The 22,226-nt window shown below is 48.4% G+C and overlaps 4 protein-coding genes across 4 annotated transcripts in view, besides 1 other annotated feature; 1 reads left to right on the top strand and 3 right to left on the bottom strand.

Moving 5' to 3' along the window:
* Window positions 1-1,066, bottom strand: part of LPMP_202280 (hypothetical protein) — a gene marked incomplete at both ends in the record, with an annotated part of 4,607 nt that extends 3,541 nt beyond the window's left edge. Inside the window, one exon of the mRNA XM_010700128.1 lies at window positions 1-1,066. Coding sequence (XP_010698430.1) covers window positions 1-1,066 — 1,066 coding nt within the window.
* Window positions 1,067-6,062: 4,996 nt separating this feature from the next.
* LPMP_202270 (hypothetical protein) lies at window positions 6,063-7,937 on the bottom strand (the record flags this gene model as incomplete). The annotated part of the gene is made up of 1 exon (XM_010700127.1): window positions 6,063-7,937. The coding sequence occupies one exon, from the start codon at window positions 7,935-7,937 to the stop codon at window positions 6,063-6,065; it is 1,875 nt and encodes a 624-aa protein (XP_010698429.1).
* Window positions 7,938-11,290: 3,353 nt separating this feature from the next.
* Window positions 11,291-13,903, bottom strand: LPMP_202260 (hypothetical protein; the record flags this gene model as incomplete). Its single annotated transcript, XM_010700126.1, has 1 exon — window positions 11,291-13,903. One exon carries the CDS (start codon window positions 13,901-13,903, stop codon window positions 11,291-11,293), a length of 2,613 nt encoding a protein of 870 aa, XP_010698428.1.
* A 2,941-nt stretch (window positions 13,904-16,844) lies between these two features.
* Window positions 16,845-17,320: a repeat region.
* Window positions 17,321-20,227: 2,907 nt separating this feature from the next.
* Window positions 20,228-22,226, top strand: part of LPMP_202250 (hypothetical protein) — a gene marked incomplete at both ends in the record, with an annotated part of 13,174 nt that continues 11,175 nt past the window's right edge. Inside the window, one exon of the mRNA XM_010700125.1 lies at window positions 20,228-22,226. Within this exon, the coding sequence (XP_010698427.1) occupies window positions 20,228-22,226 (1,999 nt within the window).

Raw genomic sequence — 22,226 nt, 5'->3', positions numbered from 1 at the left:
CGTAGGTGTTGCTGTTTAAGTTGTCTGTTGCTTGTGTACGTGGTGTGAATACGTGGTTTCTTGAAGTGAAAAGATGCACATCACCTGCTGTCGTTATTTCGTTGTCGAACTGTGTATTGGTGTTTGTGGCGACGGTGGTAGTTACTCCATATTTTGTATTGAGGGAGGGTACGTGCGCTTCGGGTGACTTGTTGTGCAACAAACGGAGCTGAGTTTCGTAGTGGTCGACGAGGGCTGCGTATTCCTCTTGAAGTGCCGTATGTTCGCGTTGCGCTTTTTGCCGTTCGTAGCGATGTCGCTCTTCGTTCTCACTGACGAGTTGTCGCAGTAGATTACATGATTCTTGCGTCTCTAGCAAAGCTGCAGAAATGCTATCAAGTTCGTTATCCAAGCATGTATGGTCCAGGCGCATTGTGACCAGTTGCTTCTGCAATTCGGCAACATGTTGTGCATTGCAGCGACGCTCTTCGTCGAGCTGGGAGGCTAGGTGCTGAATTTGTTGTTCCTTCTGGAATTGCATGGATTGCATGTCTTCCAGTGTGGTTTCGAATTCGGCAACCAGCTGCCGGCGATCTTCGCCGACCCTGCTGTGGCTGTTGATGGTGGGCACGAAAACTTTATCGACAGGATAATAATCATCTTCCTGAGAGTGTGAAGTCGATTTTGTGTTCTCCTCATCCACTGGCAGAATCGCCATGGCTGCGGCGAGGAAGATGTGGTAGAGCCCTTTAAGACGCCGGAACTCACACATCTCCAGTCCAAGTCGCAAGGTGTGTTCGCGCTGCGCGTCACCACACGTAGCAACCTGAAAGCAAATTTGGAGCCCAGCTTTCTCGGTGGCTATTATTGTCAGATTCGCTAGCTCGCCTGTGGTTACGCCACAATCGGATGTGATATCAATGGTTGCGAGGCGGTGCACTGCATCTGTGTGCGCGGCGACCACAGCACACCATTCAGCCCCCTTGCACGTATACTGAAAAGAGGCAGTAGTGGAAACGAACTCATCCTTGCTGACGTCGAAATCCGCCACGGCAGACAAAAGGTCGAGCGTTTCCGGCTCGTACATATTGTCCCTCGAGGAATGGAGGACAGTGAAGAGCGCCATTTGAGTCAGAGAACCGTCAGTTTTGTCGCTGACACTGTCACGAGCGCTGCAAGCAGGAGTAGCAGCACACGTCTGTATGCCAAGCTCAACGCGAGGTGTGGTTAGCACGCCAACTTCAGTTGTAGCCAGCTGAAACCCCATAACCTGGGACGAGAGTGGTGATCGCGCGTGTTTGCAATGGCTCAAGATGGAATTGGGAGACCCGAGCGGTTTTTCTTTCCCAGTTGTCAACCGTGGGGTGCACTGCACGCTTGTCAGCGGAGTCGTGATCACCGATGCCGTTGTGACGTCTGTGCACACGAGTGCCTCAACAACAACACTTGTGGAAGTGCACTCGGCAGGCTCTAGCGCTGCCATTTCTTCCATTGGATTTCCGGGGCTGCAGTAGTCTCTGGGTACGGATGTCTTCTGGAGGCAAGTGTTGACGACAGACGGGTCGCAAACCTGCAGCAGGGGCTCTCTTCTCGACGGCCGTGCAGGAGAAGTAGACGCCATTTTAACCTTCCGTGGCTCTCTCAGCTCCAGATGAGTGAAGCTGAGGTGTGCGTGTGGGTGGTGGGGAGGGGGCAGAGGAGACTATAGTTCGGGGTTTCCACACCACGGGTTCGCGAAGGCAAGTGTCTAGGTGCGCAAATCCGCTGCCCTTTACAGCTGTTCTGCTCACCGGGCAGTAGGGGAGAGTAGAGGTGCGAATTGAGAGAGAAACGGTCGAAAACGAAAAAAAAAAACGCACAACTGTGTGCCCTGTCGAGGTCGGTATCTTCGGTGCTTCTTTGCGCTGTACGACGTTTTCTGGGAGGAGGCAGACGCAAGACGCACAACTCTGAAAAAAAAAAAGAGGAAGCGAAATGCTGCGGAGTAAGGAAAGGGGGGCAGGAGTGAGGGAGAGGAGGACAAGGAGAGAAAAAAAAATAAGAAGGAAAAGTGAGAGGAAAAGTCACACACACACAGTAAAGAAGGAACGAAAAAAAAAAGGACAGATACTGAAGAAGAGAGCGTGTACTGCTAGTTTCTCTTTCTTTCGTATGCTCGCTTTTTAAAATATATTTTCGGAGACACACACATACAGCTTGCTTACTTGAGAGAAAGAAAAGGGAAGAGAGTGTAAGGATAAACACATGAAAGGTAACGGAAGAAAAAAACTCAAACGAACATGCACACACACACACACACACATACACTAACAGAGAGAGCAGAGGAACAACGCTTAACAGTACAAGGCAAGAAAAGCCAAAGTAGCAATCGCCCCAATACGACTTTACATAACCGTCTTTTCTGCGCCACCTCTCACTTTTTTTGTCGTGGTGGTGGTGGTTGACTTTTTCCTTCCTCCCTATAGGGGGGGGGGGGCGGGGGAAGCAAGTGGCCTTTGCTCTTGGAGGTGGGGAGAATGAGCGGCCGACCCGCAATAGAAAAATACGAGAAAAGAATGCAACTCAAGGAAAGGGGTGTCCCGGTGTGCTTATTCCAGTTTCTGAAGAGGGGGAGGGGGGCGGAAACAAGAGAGGTAATAATAAAAGGATCTAGGGTGAAACGGAAGGAAAAAATTTCGAAATGAAAACAGCTGATAAAAAAATAAATGAATGAAGAGCTATCCGAATGGTACGGTCTTTGTGGCGAGAAGAAGGGGAAAAGGGGGAAGGTGTGTAGAGAAGTAGATCAATCCAAGGAGAACGGGTGGGTCGGTTCACGGTACAGATCGGCTGTAATAGCCAGGAGGAAAGGAAGGGGGGGGGGGGCAAAGAAAAAAAGGAAGCTGCAGAAGCAGTAGAAAACAGAGGAAAGGTAACGGGGGCGGGGGGACTCAATTGTACAATTAATGTGCTTGAGCGAAAAGGGGAGTAAAAAAAAAAGGAGCCAACGCGTGAGCGAGAACGAAAGAAAAAACTGAATGCTCGCGAACACAGAACACCGAGGAACCTTGAATAAACGAAGTGGGGAAAATGGAGAGACGAAGAGGAAGTTACAAACTTGTGTTGTCAATCAATATAGTTGACGTGTGTGCTGAATCATCAAACCAAGCTCAGACAGAAAAGAGGATAACAACATGAAAAACAAGATAGGAAAAAATGGGACTTGTAAAGGCCAACACGAGTGAAGAAGAGGGGGGTCCTTGGGAGGGGGGTGGATCTAGTGATGTCGTGATGATACAAAAGGGGCAATCTACAAGGCTAAAAGGGGAAAAGGGGGAAGCCAGAGAAGCAATTTCTCTGCCCTAGGAAAGAAAAGATAGAGGACGGCAAAGAGTTGAGATGAAGGAGAGCCCTTACCACTCGTATCTTGTTTTTGTTGTTGCCTTCGCTTTGTTTTCTTTCTTTGGGGGGTGCTTTTCCTGTGTGTATGTGGAAGTAGGGAGGCGAGGGGTGAATTGCCAAACGTGTACGGAAGGAGGAAACGGAGAGTGGAATCAACGAAGCGAAATGAAAATCTCGACGTTGTCCTCGTCGTGGAAAAAAAAGAGCTAACGTAACTGGCGTGGAATCACTTGTATTGAGGGGAAGCGCACTCCACAGTGTAGAGAGAGGTAGTGCACAGTCGAGGAAGAAAGTGGGTATCAAGAAAAAAATTATGCAGCAATGACAGTGGGGAGTGGGAGAAAGATGGGAAAAAAAAGTGAAGGAAGTGAAAGGGGTGAAGAAGGCCAAGCGCGACGAGAGTATCAGTAACGATCGATGCTACCCAAGTGGCTAAAGGCGAGGGGAAAGCACACCAGTCACAATGTTGCCTGAAGTAGCGTGCTACATGAGCGGAACGACTACTCGAGGCTACATAAGTGTAACTATTTTTCTTTCCTTCTCATGTCACTACATTGGGCAAGAGCACCGAGACGACAAGAGCGAAGACTAATGTACGGCTCAGAGCTGTGTTGTTGGTTCATCACGTGACTTTTTTTTGTATTGAGGTCCTAATTCACCCGCTTCACTTCTCCCGTGTAGGTCTTTCTGTTCTTCACTGTTTTTTTTGTGTGTGTGGGTCGAGAGGGGATGCTTCTGTTGTTATTTATATACGTAGGAAGACAAAGGGTAGTGGGCACACACGCACAGGGACATGCCGTGTCATATTACTTCGAAGAAAAGCTGCCGTGAGGGGGGAAACAAAGACTTCTCGTTCCACTTCTTCTCTCAGGAAAGTAAGGAATCTCTCGGAACCTCTACATCTCCCACCTTTTCTGCCGCTGAGAAGACTCTCCCTAATTTTACGCGAGTGCGGGTGGGGGTTCTGCTGGCGGGTGCCTGCGCATTTTGCGTGTGAGTAGGCAACGACTGCCGCGTCATTCAGATGTAGACAACTAACTTCCATAATCACAATACAAAGACCGATGTGTCACGCTACCACGCAGTACTCAGCAAAGACAATTTTGTTTAACGTTCGCCACGAGATGACATGCACAAAAAAAAAGTATCCTCCACTGTCTGGTGGTGTGTCTTTCAGCTCTTCTTTCAGCCGTTCTTGTCTCCTCCCCTCTGAGTCTTGTACTGCCATAACGAGTGGAATGACACATTAAAAAGACACAACTGAAGCGGAGAAAGATTCCCCAACAGCACAGACAAACAAGGTGTATGGTGAAATTGCCCGCTACGAATTCCTCTCCCCGTGCATATCACTCTCCTGGCTTGTGCTACGGGGAGATCAAGTTTAGAATGTCGAGGAAGATGAGAAGCGCACAACAGTGGGGAGCAACGACAACGAAAAGCGTGCAGAGGAGCACGCACTTTCCAGCGAATGCGGACGCAAAAGCGCGCGCCACAGAAAGAGCAAAAGAGAGAGAGCACGAAGTGAGAAAACTGAACATTATTCAAAAGCAAATGGAAAAAAAAAAGAAACGTGCCAAAACAGAAAAGCACATAAAGTCAGAAAAGAGGAATGAGGGAAGGCGGTGGCAGTGATCAAATGTAACGCTGAGAGAATGAACGCCCGTAAGCGTCAGCGGAAAGGGAAGAAATCGGTAATGGGGCGGCGAAGAGAAGAGGGCGGGCAGGGAGAGGGGAAAACTAAAAGGAGTGCGCAGAGAAGAAGAAAGACCGAGATGCACAAGAGAAGAGAACAATTTACAGCAGCGAGACGAAAAATAACGCGTGTTTTCCGTGTTTTCAGTCCATGTGCGTGCGTGTGTGGGTGGGTGTGGGTGTGAACGTACGCGTGCATCGTTGGTCACACCTCCTCCCTCCCTTTACTCGCTCTTTTCCTACCCACCAACGCGCACGCACAGGGAGAGATGCTGGTACGGGGGAGTTCTAGGCCCTACCGAGAGAGAGGAGAAACAACACAAAAACAAGAGCAAACAACATAAACTGTAAGAATGGAGAAGAAAGGTAAGCACAGAAAATAAGATGAACCAACAAAAAAAAAAGCAACAAACGGCGAAAGGTCTTTGGTAGGCATCTTTCTCATCTGTGTGATTAGGGGAAAGGGGTCGAGAGAGGAGTGGGCACGTGAGTAACAGCGCGACGATTGAGCGGCATTAGCTACGCTACCTCAGCAGCACCTCTCCCACTCTTGTAAATCATCCCCCCCCCCCCACTCCGTGCCACCTCTAGGATAAGTTCACACAGTGAGGGTTCATGCATTCCTGTTGAAAAAAGCCTCGCTCAAAGCTGATGTCCCTATGAGCTGTGCGAAAATATTTCGCTACGTTTCTCCCCCTTATATTCCAATGGGCCTTCCTCACCACCACCCCACCCCTCCGTCGTACGTGCACATGCGCAAGATGGGGTGAGAAGATGGAAAGAGCGACGCACACACACACACACTCACTACAGCACACGCCAGTCATCATTCGTTTCGATTTTCTCCATGACCACGTCTTCCTTCTTCCCCAGCCGCACTCTTGCACAGGTGAGTGGTTGAAAAGTACCTTTGTAGCAGGGTAAGCCGAGGAACAGATTCCGCGCACGCTTTTTGGCACACTCCAGTGGGCTGCATGACGGTTGTATGTTCAGGCACTCAATGTACTTCCTTACGTGGCTGGGGCCGAAGCAACCCCTCTTACAAAATCCAGCGTATCGTCGAGCAAGTACTCTACGCACCTCGCAAAGGTACCCGCATCAAATGCACTGGAAGCCCCGAGGTGAAGCGGTGCATCATGACTACAATTCATGTGCCCGTTACACTGGCCACCATTTAACGTCCCGTGTTGAGCCTGTTGCTGTAGCGCAATGATACCGCTTACCAAGAGTTGCTTCTGCGTCGCCTGCCCCAGATCCTCACGCAGCCGCGCAATCTCGTTGTCACGTTCCTCCAAAGTCTGCAGCAGCTGCTGACTCTGCTCTACGGTGTTGGAGTACTTCTCCTCCAGCTGCTTGTACTCCTCGAAGCATGCCAGTAGGGTCTCCTGCACATTTTTGAAGTGGGTCTTGACGTCTGCAAGTACGTGCTGGGCATCATCCGACGCCGACGGTGTGCAGGGCGCATGCGAGGGAAAAAACACGCCGTTTTGCCTATCCACCTGAGTGATCAAAGAAAAAGATGTAGTGACGGCGTCTATTGCTGTAGACATGTTAGTACTGCCGCGAGTCACCGCAGCCTTGCCGCTTGACAACAACACACAGCTGTTACCGCCAGATGCCCATTTTACTTCCTTCGCAACGGAGGCTTTATCATTCCGTTCACCTAATGGGTCGATGGAGGACAACACCGTGGCACACCGGCTCTTGACACTCTCCACGTAACTGCCATCGGCTATGGAGGCGCGCGGTTGTCGCACGTGACCCCTGTTCGCCCACGTTCCCGTCCGTGCTGCCTCAGTCTTCGGCGCAGGGTGGGTCAAAGCAGCGATGGAAGTGCGATCGGGGTAGCTGACTCCTGAGACGGGGTCCTTGGCTCGGGCGGAGGAGAACGTCGTCATTCTAGATTGCTCCTCGCCGCAACTGCCTCGGGGACTTCGTTGACCAGCAAACGACTTCGCCAGCGTCTCCTCCAACAACTCGATGGAGATGCGCTCCTTGAGAAGGTACTGCCAATTTGTAACCCTTTCAGCTGTCATGAGGTAGAGGACGTGCTCTATAGGGACACTGCGCACCGTTTGGGTGCGAGAGTAGCAAATTCCTTTGCTGATTAGATCTGCCTGCTTCGTCAGCGAGTCGCGGCGCTCGCGCGCCGACTGCAGGCTGCTCTGAGAGCCGGCTATCTGTCGCTGCAGCTCCGGTTCTCTGTCCTCCATGTAGTGGGCACGTTGGTAATCCATGAAGGCCGTGATCCACTTGTGCAGAAGCCCAAGCGACGGCGACTCTTGAGACGCTGAAGAATAAGACAAGGTTGAGTCGGACAAGTACGTCTCTGAGATAGAGTCATAGAGTAACCTCTCCAGTCGCTTCTCGCCAACCCGACGCAGCTGTAGCATCATTCCCTTGCCGCTGCACAGCAGCCTTTGCGCATCTTTCCACGTAGATGACACAAGACTCTTACCAGTAGCGATGCAAGCCACAGTACATCCGACAGCGCTAATTACAGCAGAGGGGCAGCGTTGTTGCGACAGCAGTGCCCACTCTTCTTCCTCGACCCCTTCCAAGCGTCGAAGAGCCAACCGTAGCATTATCTCCTGCATTCGGCAGCTCTTGGGCCTCGTCGTGTCGCTCTCTTCTAACACCTTGGACTTCAGTAACTGCAAGCGGCTCTCGAGCGATTTCACGACAGCATCCTTTTCAGATCGCCTGCGTAGAACTGACTTCAGCAGTCTCTCGTAGTTTTTCTCAATCCGCAAGAATATCACGCGCAGCGTGTTCCCTTCTTTTCCAAGGCACAGACCGTAGGCCTCTTCATCCGCCCCATCCTGCGGAAGGCGATATGCAATCACCATATCCGTGGCGGAGCTCATTCGACCCCCGAGCTCCATCCTTCGAGCTTTGGAGACACGGTAATCTACACGAGAGCAGGCATGCACACACACTCGCGTGTACGCAGCCAGTGCAAGCCGAGACGGAGATGATAAGAGCCGGTGATGCGGCTCTCTGAGCGAGTGATCCAACAAGAACTCCTTGTAGAGTCACAAAATTCTGAGGTTTGCAAAAGGCAATCTAGCCAAGCTCCACGTGCAATGGACATATGCAGTCATGTGTCCTCTCACGGTGCCTGTACTTCGTAGCAATAGTCTTTCTCTGTGAGCATGTGGTTGTCCGTGTGTGCCTCCGTACATCCGCTTTTATCTCCAGAATAATGAACGATGGGGACAGGTAAGAGCGCGGAGGAGGTGAGCACAAAAAAAAGGTAGCGACCTGCTTCCTATGGGAATACCTCTCGAATGCCCTTGGCCACCGTGTTCTTTCGGAACTGCACTTTGGTGCTCTTTTCTTTGTGCCAGAGAGCAAAGGAAGCACAAATGTTGGTGGTTGCACATATGACATTGGCGCATTTTCGGACATGAATAAATACATGCACACGGGGTGCAGCGGCAACGCGAAGTATAACGCGATGCAAATAAAAGGGGAAGGGTAGCAAAGAACAAAGGAGAGTAAAAGAGAATGTTAGGCACATAGCGGAAGAATAGCCAAAGGCGACGAATAGAGTGACGTCTCTGCTAAAAAAGGAAGAGACTATAGCAGGAACATATACATATATGCATACATATATATATATATATATATATGTGTGTGTGTGTGGCGTAGATCAACAATACGGAGAAATGGGCCGTATCAGCTTCGCGCCAAAAAAGTCAGTTGAGGGCTCCTAATGAGGTAGGTGTTGCGAAGAACAATTTGCTGCACCTGACTGGTACGTTTGCTCTCTCAGTTCTCCTCATAGGAGCACACCGACAGTGACGCGGAACAGACAGAAAAAAAAACGAGAGAAATCACGACTGCGAAGCTGCCACTACGAAGTGATACGCATCGACACACAACGCGCGCCAAGGTACGCCCATAGAAGCAAATGTATGCTACGGTAGGTCTACCTCTTTAGAACCGCATCGCTGCGCCTGAAGCTTGTGCTGGTCTCTTCCCTTCCCTTCGGATGGGGCTTCCTGGTTGCCACTTGCATCCCTGCATGGACATTGTTGCTACTCCTGGGTTTCTCTTTTTATATGCCTGTGTTTTGTAAAACGGTACACGCAATCACATCGCCAAGAGCACACAGACATGCATGCCTGCAGGTTTGTGTGTCTCTCTCCCTCTGCAATGCCCAGTAACCCATTCGAAGACACCAAGCAAGAAAAAAGAAGAATCTCAAGAAGAAAAACGAGAAAAAGATGAAAGACAACAAGAGAACAAAAGAGATGTGTCCGAGTTCGAGCACGGAAAATCGAAAAAAAAAAAGAGGGTGTCCGCTGATGAACAACGGCGCGCCAAGCAGGAAGCAGAAGACAGGGCGGTGGCTCCCTCCTGCGCTCATCTATCCCGATGCCCTTCTGCAGAAGGGTGGAAAGAAAAGGTGATGCTGCAGGAAAGGACGCCCACCATCTTTTTTACGTTTCTTTACGACTGTTGCGGTAGGCAGTGATCTTTGGCAGTAGAGCGGAAGCGTTATTGTTGCTGTTGCTGCGTGTGGAGGAGGGGGGAGGCTACCCCACCTACTTTCCCTCACTCTCTCCGTTCCGCCACCTCTTCCAGAGAAATTTCGACTGAAGGATGCGTGTGCATATGCCTTTAGAAGAGTGTGCGAGAGGGAAGAAGGCAGAGATGATGGGAAAATAAAAAGCGATGCTCATTTCTTACATTTTCCTTTTTTTTTACAATCCTGTTTGGTATTGGGACTTCGTCAAAAACACGTGGAGGCAACCAGAAAACTCAACATCCGCCACGAAGCGTCACAAGGATCTTACAGCGAGAGATCCTGAAGGGTGCATAGCCGTGTCGTTGCTTCTCTCATAGGCTTATTGAGAACGTCGCACTCTGATGTTGAAAGGTGTGCAGGAAAGCGCATCACGTAAACACCAAGACAGAGCTGAGAAAACTGGATGAAGGGAAGAGGCACACAGGGCAATTAGGTGACAGACACGTGCGCTTCAAGAAAATGAACATCATCTCCAATTCTCTTCTTCTGTACTAGACGCGTCATCACTTCTATTCGACTCCACAATACGTCAGTTTGTAGACCGCTATGTGCCGACGTAACGCGCAAAATACAGACTCCCGTGGCCGACCAACAGGAAAGAGGAGCACTTACCAGTACCCCGGCTCCTCGTCCCTCCCCCTCCACACACACGCACACAAAAAGAAAGAATGAAGACAAAACGATGCACATATTCTGAGAACGCTGCTCTCGGAATGGGGTAGAGAGCGGCAATAATAAAGAACAATGATGAAGCACAGATTGGAAAAAAAAGTGAAGAGCTTTACACGAATGACCATCACATAGAGGAGGGGAAGCGAGGCCGAATGAGAAAGCACACGACAGAGATACATAACATACCACACAACGCAGATCACACGCAAACCCAAACACATCTAGTAAGACAACAAGCAAATAAAAAAAAGGCATGGGGAAGGGAATGAAAAATATGTCGACGATGGTGGTAGCGTAACGACAGAGCGCCCGCAAAAAAAAAAAAGAAGAAATGACACTTCGCTGTTGTAGTCTCAAAGACACAAGCAGGGAGCGACGCAAGACAAGACTCGTCCTGGAAAATTGAAGGCTGTGACACGTTAGAAAAAAAAAAAGCGAGCGATAAGGCGAAACCAGAGGCACGCGAACTACAGCATATCGGAAGTAGGGCAATGAAAACTGTGTGTGGTAGCAAAGAACAAAAAAAGGGAACAGTGTTGTTTTTCGCGTTGCTACAGTCATTATGCCTGCAAAATGTTATTGCTAAGATGTGCTGGCTTGCTTACCTTTGTCTCATGCAATCGTGTTCAAGCGCACCGCAACACATACACACGCGTACACATACACTTGCGCACAACAGAAAATGCGCGCATAAGAAATAAAAGCTCTTACAGAGAGGGACTCGTGCCGGCCGCAGACACAAAAACAAAAGAGACACGCAAAAGAGGAACGCACTCAAAATTCATCCACCTTCTGTACAGATCTAACACACAGATGCGAAAACGTTACTCCCAACGAGAAACCGACATTCGCAAGACTAAACCCACATGGAGAAACAAGCTCTACACGCAAGAAAACGAAAAAGACCTAAAAACAGACATGTACTCGCCAACACTCACTGACACACACGCGCGCGCAGGCATCTCACACAGCGGTATGGCCGCGACGACACTGTTTGGTGCTCCTGTGCAGCAGGTGCACGCGAAAATGTTACTGTAGCTCGTTGGATGCCATGTAAACATCTACCGCGTGCAGCATCTCCGGGGCGCTGTTCTCAAACTTCTTCACGAGCTCGTTGAATGACGTTCTATCCTTCTTCACCTCCTCCTCGGTGGGCTCCATTGTCTTTCCGAAGTCATCTGTTTGCAGACACACTTCGACTTGTGCGGCACGACGCGCTTCTTTTGTTCCAGGGTTCTGCACCACGGGAGCTATGCGCTGGCGAGGAACTCCTCGGTACAGTGTTGCCATGGAGAAGCAGGCATCCCCGATGTGAAACTCACGGGAAACGCCGTGCTGCTTATAGAAGACGTGCAGGGTGATGACATCCTGGTCTGGCTGCGCAAGATAGAACACAAATGTCTCGTCAAAGCGGATCACAGACGACAACACCTTTACAGAAGTCCTGTACTTCTCTTTGATGGACTTCAGCTTGATGATAACGTGGCCAGGTTCAGTGATTGGTCGACCATTGCGCAGTACATCCATCAGCATCACAACTGTGAAAGCGAGGTGGGCACCTTCAGGGATAGCACTTCTATGCTGCTCATCTGTTGAGCGGACAGATAACTCGGAGAGAGCAATTGCCTCAGGTGTCCGACGCCGGGCGCTGGGTCGTGGAGAGCGAGTAACAGGTTGCGGAGAGCGGGCACTGATGTTTGGAGAAACTGGCCGACTACCTGCCTTACGTGCATTGGTCAGCTTGCGTGTTAAGTCAACAATCTCAGCCTGCAGCTTTTCGACACGCCGTTTGGCTTCATTTTGCTTTGCGCTCTGCTGCTGCACTACTTCCTCCTTGTCCTTCTCCAGGTCCCCAACCTTCTTTCGGAGCCTGTCGTTTTCGCTGGTCACACCTCGGTTCTGCTTGCGCAGAGCACCCACGGTGTCCTTCAAATCGTCATTGTCGTGCGCCAGCTTTTCAGTGTCGCGCAGTTTGCTTTCCAGGTCACTGACATATTTCTGGAGACGCTGAATCTCGTCGTCCTTGGCGGCACCCCGAGCAGCCATGGCAGCACCTTGGTACTTGGCTCTGCGTAGCTGACGGTTCGCCTCATCCTCGCTGTCCCACGTGAACTCAAGAAGTCGCATCACTTCCTCTACCGACTCTCGCTTGTCCTTCGTCAAACGCATCACCCCATCCAAAAAGTTAATCACAGTGTCTCCGCCCTCAGAATCAACCTGAGCCCTTCCTACATCTCTAAGATTCGCATTTTCGTGCAGTAGCTCCACGATCTGCTTTTCGTACTCCTTAATGCGAATATGACTGATTGCCTCCTTCTGCTCTTGTGCGCTGTTAAGCTTCTTCAACTCTGCCTCTAAGTCACGCACTCTCTGCTTCAAGACTATCATTGCACGCGCATCGTCCTGGCTGTGTGGAGCTCCGGTTGCGCGACTTCCATAACTGTACCCACCGGTCGAGCGGACAGATGATAGCCTATCTGTCAATGACTCATGAGAAGCGTCTTCGAGTTGCTTCTGAGCAGCTGCGAGTCGGACCTCCATCTCTTTGCATGTTACCACCTTCTCGTCAATAACGTTTTGAAGTTCAAGAATTTTCACCTTAGCTGCATCTGCCTGATCACGAAGGTCGTCATTCGCCCTCGATACGGATTCATAGCGAGCTGCCCATTCCTCCAGTAAACAACTCTTCGCAGCCGGCTTCACAGTCGAGGAAGCATGTATCAAGCTCATCGGTACGGCTTGTGCTGATCGAGAGCCACGCCTATCATACCGAAGAGCCTGAATTTCATCTTGCAAAGACCTAACTTGATCCTTCATGGCCTGGAAAAGTGCTTCGTCGTTACGGCCTTCTGAGCTGCCATTCACCTGCAATTCGCTAATCCGGTGGCGCAACTCGTTCTCGGTGCGCACCCACTCCTTCTCCTTTTCCCAGCTTTTGTGTTGCGCCTCCTTCAGCTTCCTTTCTAGCTGTGCAACCTCTTCCTTCAATAGAAATTGCTCCAGCGGTTCCTCAACGCCGCCATTTCTGTTCCGAGCAAAAGGGGTCACAAGAGGCCTTTCCGCGCGCTTATTGAAGTCTAGCAGTTCATCGATCTTCTGCTGATACCTCTCGCGCTCCTGGTCCCATAGCTCTTTTGCAGACTTCAGTGTCTCCTCATTGTCATCAAGGCGCTTTCGCAAGTCAGCGCACTGATGACGAGTGTTCTCCAACTCTTTGCTCTCGCGCAGTCTCTCCTTTTGCATTCTTTCGCATTCGCTCTGTAGTTCACGAATTCGCTTGTCAGCGCCATGGTCGCTATTGCGCTCACGGATTGACATTTGCTTAACATGTCTCTCAGCCTCTGTTAGCGACTTCCGCAGCTCCTCATTCTCTTGAATGAGCTTCATCGCCTCTCTCTGCAAGGGAAAGACATCCGAGGTATCGCTTTCCTTCTCAAGGCTCTTGATACGAATGTGATAGTTGCTGTTTTCCTCTTCAAGAACTCGGGCATTACGGTTCGCGATACGTAGCTTTTCATCGAGTTCTTTGGCTTCGATAAAAAGATCCTTGACACGGTTCTCAAGCTCGCCTATTCGAAATTCCTTTTCTGAGAGTTGTCCCTTCAATAGCTTCAGGTGGTCTCCGGTAGCCATGCGAGACATCTTAGCTACAAAAGACAACAGCGGAGATACCTGAAAAGGGAAAGAAAAGAGGAATCTTTATCTAGCATGCAAAGGCTTCTTCCGTTGTGGCGCACACTTCGGAAAGAAAACAGGTTAGCACCTAGATTGATTCTCATAAAATTTACATACAGCACCAAGTGGTAAATACAAACTAATACGCTAAGGGGTTCGTATTCCTTCGAGTGCTGTAAAAAAAAAAAAAGGAAGCGAAATGCTGTGCGTTGCAGAAAAGTACTGAAGCCAGAAAGATTCCTTAATAACAGAGTCGGTAATAGAGGAAAGGGCGCAAATAAGGATAAGGAAAGGCACATAGTAAGATGTCAAGGGTAAAGTGCAGTAGCACGACAGGTTTCTCATCTGAGGAAAGCAGCACACCATAAGTTGCACTAAACTGTGCAAAAATGACTATGCTCCTCCTCACTGAGGCGCAACGAGTACTGTAGAATCAGCTCAAACCCGCGCTGTGACAGAGTTGCACACTACCTACATTACAGCTGAGAATACAGAAAAACGCTTTGTAGCAGTCCCAAAAGGCACCTAGTTGCGTAAATTGCAATATGTTCTTGTTGTTGTTGTTGTTGTTTGTATTCTCCTCTGCAACATCCAATAGTGCGTATTCTCATGTCAGGTCCGAGCATATTAGGCAAAAAAGTGAAAATACTACTGCGCATGCATATTAAGGCAGAGAATCTTGCACAGCGTACAACGGAGAAATTTTCTTTCAGTGGTGTAGAGAAGATGTAATTGCTAAAGTGAAACTAGAGGAACCTTCAAATGATATATATATATATATATATATAATAGAAGCTTTGCTGCCGTTAGAAAATATGCTGAGGTAACTTCCGAGGTTTGGGTGCACAGTTACGTATCTACGAAAGTGTCTGCAGAGGCTTAACAAGAGGAAAGATGGAAAGCACGATAGCGTGCGGCGTTAACCTCTCCCTCTGTAGATACACTTAAGCTGTGTCAGCCAAGTATAGCTAGCTGACAGTGGCAACAAGAAAATGTAGACACTTAAAATGATCAGAAACAAATCAGCGGAATGAGTAAATAAGGAGTATTGAATAGCATCGACTAAGGTATCTAGTTCATGCCTCTAGAATGTAAGTCAGATGCCCCAACAACTGAAACGGAGAAGCTGGTCTTCTTCCTCCAGAAGTGAGTCAAAAAAAAAAAACATAACCTATGTTTTAGTCGTAATCACACGGATGCACTCATAAGCTTCACAGCAGCAAATTACAAATCGTTTAGTAATTACAGTGTTCAGCTTTAAGGTAGCTCTCCAGCATTCATATTTTGTGGTAACTACAAAAGAATGAACCTTGTGTACTCAAGCTGCGGATATTGCTCTTCGAGGAGCCTTCATGGTGTCTTGCCGTTCGAATGCTTGAGTTGACTTCCTTAAGAAACATTTTGACTCGGCTCAAAACGTTATTACGGAAGTAATGACTACTGTGCCTTGTTGCTTCATTTTCAAACCATTTCGGTAAATTCATTGAAGACAGCATAAGCGGCAAGTAAAGGGATGCTAGTCCTAGGTAGCCTTTTGCTTGGTCCATGCCTTAATCGCCTTGATCAACACACAGAACCCCCAGGGATAAGTACAGTGCCCGTTTCGCAAAGACTGAGGGGTACAAGAGCCACGAGCAAGTACCACTTTTTTTGACGTACACGGTTGTATACACTTACGCAGAGCATGGCTGGCAGGGATCACGAAAGACAAGTAAGGTGCGAATGGGTATGGGTTGGCAACATCCACCAAGAAAAAAAACGTTGCACTAGTAAATTCGGACACTGTTTACTGATGTGACAATTGCCGTAGCTTTTTATTGGCTCGGAGTAATAAGCCAATTGACTCAGGCAACACAATAATTACTAGCAGATTCAAGAGATAAGACGAGCATAATTTCCTCAAGCAATTAGAAACCTAGGTAGTAATTTGGTCCACAGCAACCGTTTTAGCGTCCTTTGGCACTGCTCTTCTCAAGAGCAACCGAGAGGAAAGGAGCGACAAAAAAAGACGAGCAGCTGCAACAGAAAAGTGTCCTCACAGATAATATAGGCTTCAAGGAGAGGTCTCAGATTCCATTTGAAGTTCCAACTCACTTGATGGCCTCCACTACTTACGGCTAGGTAAAATCTGTACCAGATACCTTATGATCGGTCAACAACAGTAACAGGTACAGATGATATCTCAAACTTGACTATCGCTAGCACTATGAGGAACTTTCACCCAGTTGCCTTCCGCTGTTTATCATCTACAAAGTCAACGGTTGCTGGTGCCACTTCATAAGCAGCTTCGACTTTTATGCTGGAGTACACAGCGGTGAATTGTATGAAGGGTAGACTTGCCACCTTACATCACTTCTGCAAGTACTTTAATGGGTAAAAAGTGACTCAGCACGACAGTTCTAATTGAGGAAAGGGAAATGGTTCCACATGTGTACATGCAAATTGCTGACCTGCCCGCTGCGCATGCCATGCCTAGGTCTCACACTTGTTAAATGTTACGAAAGGGGTCAGCATGCTCAAGCCACTCAAAAAAGTTAATTCTTGGGTGTTTGAAAGAGCCGTCGGCCATGAAAAGTTAATCCAGTGCCAGTTCTTTTCCATAACGAGAAATGCTTCAAACGGGGAATGTCTGTTGGATTGTCCCTAACGCGGGAGACGGACACGCCTCTTTTCCGCTCCGGAAGGTACCTCATGTCTGGCTGATATTTTGCGCTCAAAAGCGTCTTCCACAGCGTCGAGGTCAGCACGGATGGGCAAGAGGTATCGTGGCTTCTACCAATTGTTTCTGCCCTCTGAGAACGCAGCATCGAAAATACCATCCGTCAAGCAAAGGATGTCATTGAAAGGCTTTCGTACCTTCATCCCCCGCGGCAGGGAATTCCTTAGCGCATCGCAAAGACTACGGCGGCTCCGCTCTTCACCGGGGGGCAAGGCAGCTTTTCCAGCTGCAAATGCCAAGCCGCACCTGCTGCTGACAGGGCCAAGTATCCACGACGTGGGGGGTTGACGCGGCGCCCCGCTGCTGCTGCCAATGGAAAAGCCCTGAAAGATGTGGCGCGTGATGGCGAACACATCAGCGGCACCCAAGCAACGGGCATTGTTTCAACACGGTCCGGCTTATCTCCCGCGGCCCCCGCGGCCCATTTGTACGGGGAGCCTTCATGTCACACAAACGGTTGCGCCACACAGGCATCAGCATGGTGGAAGGAACTGAGGTGACCTGCGAAGTGGGCGAGCAAGGTTTGATGCGGTGATCATGCTGAAATCACTGAGTTCGCGCATTCCTGCAGCGCGCATGTCCGCAGCTGCATTCCACTGTGTAATAAGTGTGTGGCTGGCCCAGTAAAGTTTGCTTAGCTCATACTGAATGGCAGGAATGGATGTGAAGGGCGATTAAGCTAGCTGTATTTCGTGGTTATTTGCTGAATTAGCTATACGCCATGGGGGTTCAGTTTAGATGGTAAAGGTGAAAGTTTCAATATTACCATTTTTTTTTATAATTTGAGCAGGTGAATATCACGACGAATGAAGCATTGTGTACAAGCGCTATCAACGATGAGAAATACTCGAATACGCTGAGGTTTAACACAGTGCCACTTTATATATGAGCTGACTGCACCTCTATTACCTGGCGCTAAAAGAAGAACAAGATTCATAAACACTAGGACTCCACCACTACGCATTATTTGGACCTATTTCTATTGATAATATGTACTAGAATAAAGCAAACTCACTTCTCCTGAGAGGCCACAAAAAGGTGCTCTTGCTTCACTTCAGAAGAACTGGAGTGCAGTGCTGTATAAGAGTTAAAAAGTCGAGGGATGACGCTTTAAGCAAATCGACGTCAAGCAGGTGTGCTATCATTGAGCTCTACATCAGCCACAAAATGAAATAGTTGCATCCCTTTGTTATTGCCTCTTTACAACCTCATAAAGCAACATATTGCATCACGAGTGTATCACCGTTGCACATTCACGGGATCGGTAGTGTGATACGCCGTGAACCCCCCCCGTGAGAATACAGGAACCAGACACGCTGGGAGACATAAATGGGGCCTTGCCGCACTTCTCGCTGCGACACTTTGTACCGATATCGTGCCTATCTGAAGGTGGCCCTAACACACACACACACACAAAGCTCTGTTTTGCACAAGTTCCTACAATCGGAGTGTCGTGATAGCCAAGCGCATTACTTGAACGTTCTATTTGTATCACTGTATACAGATCCGCACACGCTTTCTAATACTTCGCAAACCACATCTTCGTATATCTATATATCTATAGATATATAGATATACGAATTTGTCCCGGGGATGCAATAAGGGCTTTGAGCGTCATGCCGACAAATTCACACATCTGTTTTCTGTTCGGTGGGTATGTGGCGAAGTATATATTCTGCGATTGACAGGCTCTAATATAGTTCTCGGTATTCCTTTTTTTTGTTTCACAGAAAAACAAAGAAGAGTAGCTTAGTTGCGAGCGACGAGAGCTCGTTAGTCAAGCAGCGGAAGGAGTGTCTAGTCAAGAGGACTCATTAATTCGCTTTTCAACTCGAACCATCATCTAGTCTGATGTCTGTGATAAGTCTTACAGGAGGACTGTATCCTCAAAAAGTCTGCAGCTGCCTCAGCACACGGGACTCGCGAAAATGTAAATCGTGGGATCTCTATTTCTCATGGCATTCAATTGGAGATACGATAAGTATGCTGTTGACTTGTCTTCTTTTTTCACCCCAGTAATTGCAGGCTTAACTTTAAGTGCTGGAAATGCTCTGTTGGTACTGAGGGTGCGATCTAAGTACAACCTTCTAGTGCACAAAAGTTCGTGAGGCGTAAATCGAAAAAAGGGAGTGGGTGCTGAACTACTGTATGCTAAAGGGTAGTTTCCCTTTGACCGCACCAATGAAAGAGCTACACAGATATGTTTTGTTTCTAAGAAACCATTCCAAATTGTGCACAGTCTCCGAGTGCGCATCGCAATGGGCGAATAAATGCGTATTTCCACAGCGTCACCTACTAAATGGTGCATTAAGATCCAGACATTTGCTTGCAGCAGACTTGAGCCGCACGAGGACACGTATGTGAGGCTTTCCTTTCATTCTCTTTGTCTGAAAATTTCAAAATGAGTCTTGCATAGCCCTAATAAATGCACCCTGTATGTGTATACGGGACCTCAAGCCTCTCATTGTTGCATGCTGCTTTCGTACTTACCTTGGGTAAAACAACAACAAAAAAGATGAAGTCAATATTTGGCTATACCACTTGGAAAGCCACGCGATGTAGTTAATTCAAACAGATAGAAAATGCTGATGCAGTTTTTTTCTGCTGTTTTCCTAAAAAAGTTAACACCGCGGCATCACAGCGCTCTCGATTTTCATGTTATAGAACCATTTCGTTGACGTTTATCTAGAAATACTCCATTTTCGTCGTAGCGGAATTAAATGTTCTGCTTTTGAATGGAAATTCTTGACACTCGTGTCGAGCGTTGTATTCTCTTACACCTCATGTTGCACACTCCACCTCCTTACCTTTTCGTCCCCTCTTTGCTCTCCAGATAGCTTTCATAAGTCTCTCTATCTTTCGTACTCACGAACAGTATATAGCGGAATTTCTGTTTCTGGACATGCTTTCGGAATCTCGTTTTCAACTCCTTCTCTCGGACACTTTTTCCGCGCTACCAAAATTTGCCCACTCGCGAAAAGAAACTTAGTTGGATCGGAAATACAGTATCGTATTTTCGCTCTTCAATTTGCGCGTTGCTAGCGCCTTGTCTAGTTTCTCAGCCTCGATCACTCTTGCAGTTTTGTAAGTTGTGTATCCACATCGCTTTTTTTTTTTATGATTATTTCGTTTAGGTCCTTCTCTACTTTTCTCCTGCCATTTTTACCATTCGTCTTTTTTTGTACTAAGCCGCTATTGTGTGCTTTAGCTTTCTCATTGTTCAAAAGGCCAAAAGTATTCTGCTTGGGCTCTCTCAACAGTACTAAAGAGCATTATCCGTGATCAGTAAATATTGACCCGTCTCATCCACTTTCAAGGAGTCGAAGCGTAGAGTTGGTTTTCGGGTGTCTTTTTTCCCGTTTCGTGTGGCTAGCACGTGGTAGACGCAGGTTTTAGAAGTTGACTTTTTTTTGAGGTGTTTCTGAATTGCACGTGGTTTCATCAGGACTATCGCTACATGCTTGCATGAGAAAGTAGAGTTATTAGAAGCCTTCTCAATTTTTATCTTCCTGAAGCGATTATCATTCAGTGCATAGTTTTCTTTAGAGGGACTCTCTGTAAACACAGTGACGATGTCCTATATACCTCTGGAAGGGTCTGTTGTGTCTTATGAGTTTCTGGATGCTCATAAGGAGTGGCTGTGGGCTGTTGGGACTGTTACTCGCTGTGATGACCGTGTGTGCGTAATCAAGCAGTGGGTGGGCGCCACAGTAGATGAAACTATGGTGACAAAACTAGAGAGTGAAGCCGCTTCTTCGAAGGCTGAAGCGAAGGCCTACCAAGAGCGTCTCCTCGCCATTCGCGGGAACATTAACTCACAGGACTCTAGAACTTCCAAGGAGGAGAGAGAGCGAACGTCACAGGAGTTGTCAGAGTGCCTTGCCTTAATTGGCAAACATCGAAATCACTCTCGATCATTGTTGGCTGATCTGGAAAGGATAAAGGGATCTTCGGTAATGCAGGTGAAATGCCAACATTTCGCCCCAGCGTCTTCTTCCATAACAGTCCTCTGTAGTTCCGTTCTGCGGGTCATATCGCAGACGACAGTTCCGTTTCTCTTGCTTTCCTCAGAGGAAGTAGATTCTATGGAGGAGGTGATTCAGAGTCGCAACCAGCTCAACAGTGAGCTTCATAAACTGCGCGCCGCCGTTGAGGCGGCGAATATCGAAAATGATGACTTGCACAATCAGCTTCGCCACCTCGCCGAGCAGCTGAAGTGCATGGAGAATGTATCGACACCCATAGGAATTTCTGATGGTGTGGAGAGCGGATCTGTTTTCTCCGAAAAACTAAAAGAGCACCAGCATTTGGACTTGCTATCGGCATGGGACAAGAACGCAGCGTCGGTAGTGACTGACCATACTATAACATTTCCTTGGGTTGATGGAGATACCCTGTTACATCACAAACCCGAGGAAACGAAATCCGTCTTTATCGCGGAGGCTGCCTTTGCATGTTGCGCGCCGATTCAGTGCGTGTCAAATCTGAAAATGGCAGCCCGTGGAAAACACCTTTCTGCAGAATTCTCCGTCAGCCATCCCGCAACTTTGACAACGAAGGAGATCAATCAGAGGCTCTCAAGCTACCCTTTTCCATCTATGCACGGCCTTCATGAGGATCCTCTGGGTGCAAAGACTGGGCTCGACAAAGCTATCGAACGCCTTGAGCACGCCCTGGGCATTCCAGAAGGTAAGCATGAAGGTCTATGCTTCGACGAGTTCATGGAGAACATGCCAGACACCACTTTTAGCAGCGACAAAGATGCGTACGAGAGCGAAATTGGAGACTTACTCATGCTCCTCGACAAGCTCAATAACGAGAATCGCTCCCTACAATACACTCTAGACAAATCTGCTATCGAGTTGAAGAAGCAGCTTGCAGCGTCTCAGAGAGATCAAGATGCACTACACACCGAGGTTGCTCAGCTCCGCCATATTGTCGCAAAGCTTAAGGACCTTGCAGAACAACAGGAGAAACAACTTGAAGAACATCGCCTGCAGAAACAACGGGCTGAACAAACTCGATTCCGCCACCACCTTGCTCTCCTAGAAGACCCAGCACGGAACTCAGAGTACGCTGTTACAATAGATGAATACCGCCGTCAAAAAGAAGCTGCCGATAACCTTCAGGCGGCAGTCATTGAGCAAAAAGCGAAGACTGACGAAATGCATCAGCTCCTCAAAGACTACGAGCTGCAGTGTACCCAGGCCACTGACCAGCTCAGTGAACTCAAAGAAGCCCTGGCTGTCAAAAAAGAAGAAACAAATCAAAATTTGCGTGCCATCGAATCCGAACTCATGGATACCCTAATCCAGCTCAAGGCTGCAGAAGCATACGCCCAGGTTATCCTACAACTCAACACCAAACAGAAAGAAGAGCTTACCGCTTTCCGACAAAAGCGTATTAAAGCGCTCGCCCAACGAGAAGCTAGCGGCTGTCTACCTTCGTCCGCTTCTTCCAAAATAACAGAATCAGCGCAACATCATCCCATTTCCCCAGCCGAAATCACAAGAGAACCGCTGTACGCTGTGACACTGGAGGAGTACCGCGACAGGGATGCGGCCGTGGGGC

This window comes from Leishmania panamensis (assembly GCF_000755165.1).
Source record: "Leishmania panamensis strain MHOM/PA/94/PSC-1 chromosome 20 sequence".
NCBI lineage: Eukaryota > Euglenozoa > Kinetoplastea > Trypanosomatida > Trypanosomatidae > Leishmania > Leishmania panamensis.
The sequence above is the reverse complement of the archived record's forward strand: the minus strand, read 5'-3'. Positions and strand labels throughout refer to the sequence as shown.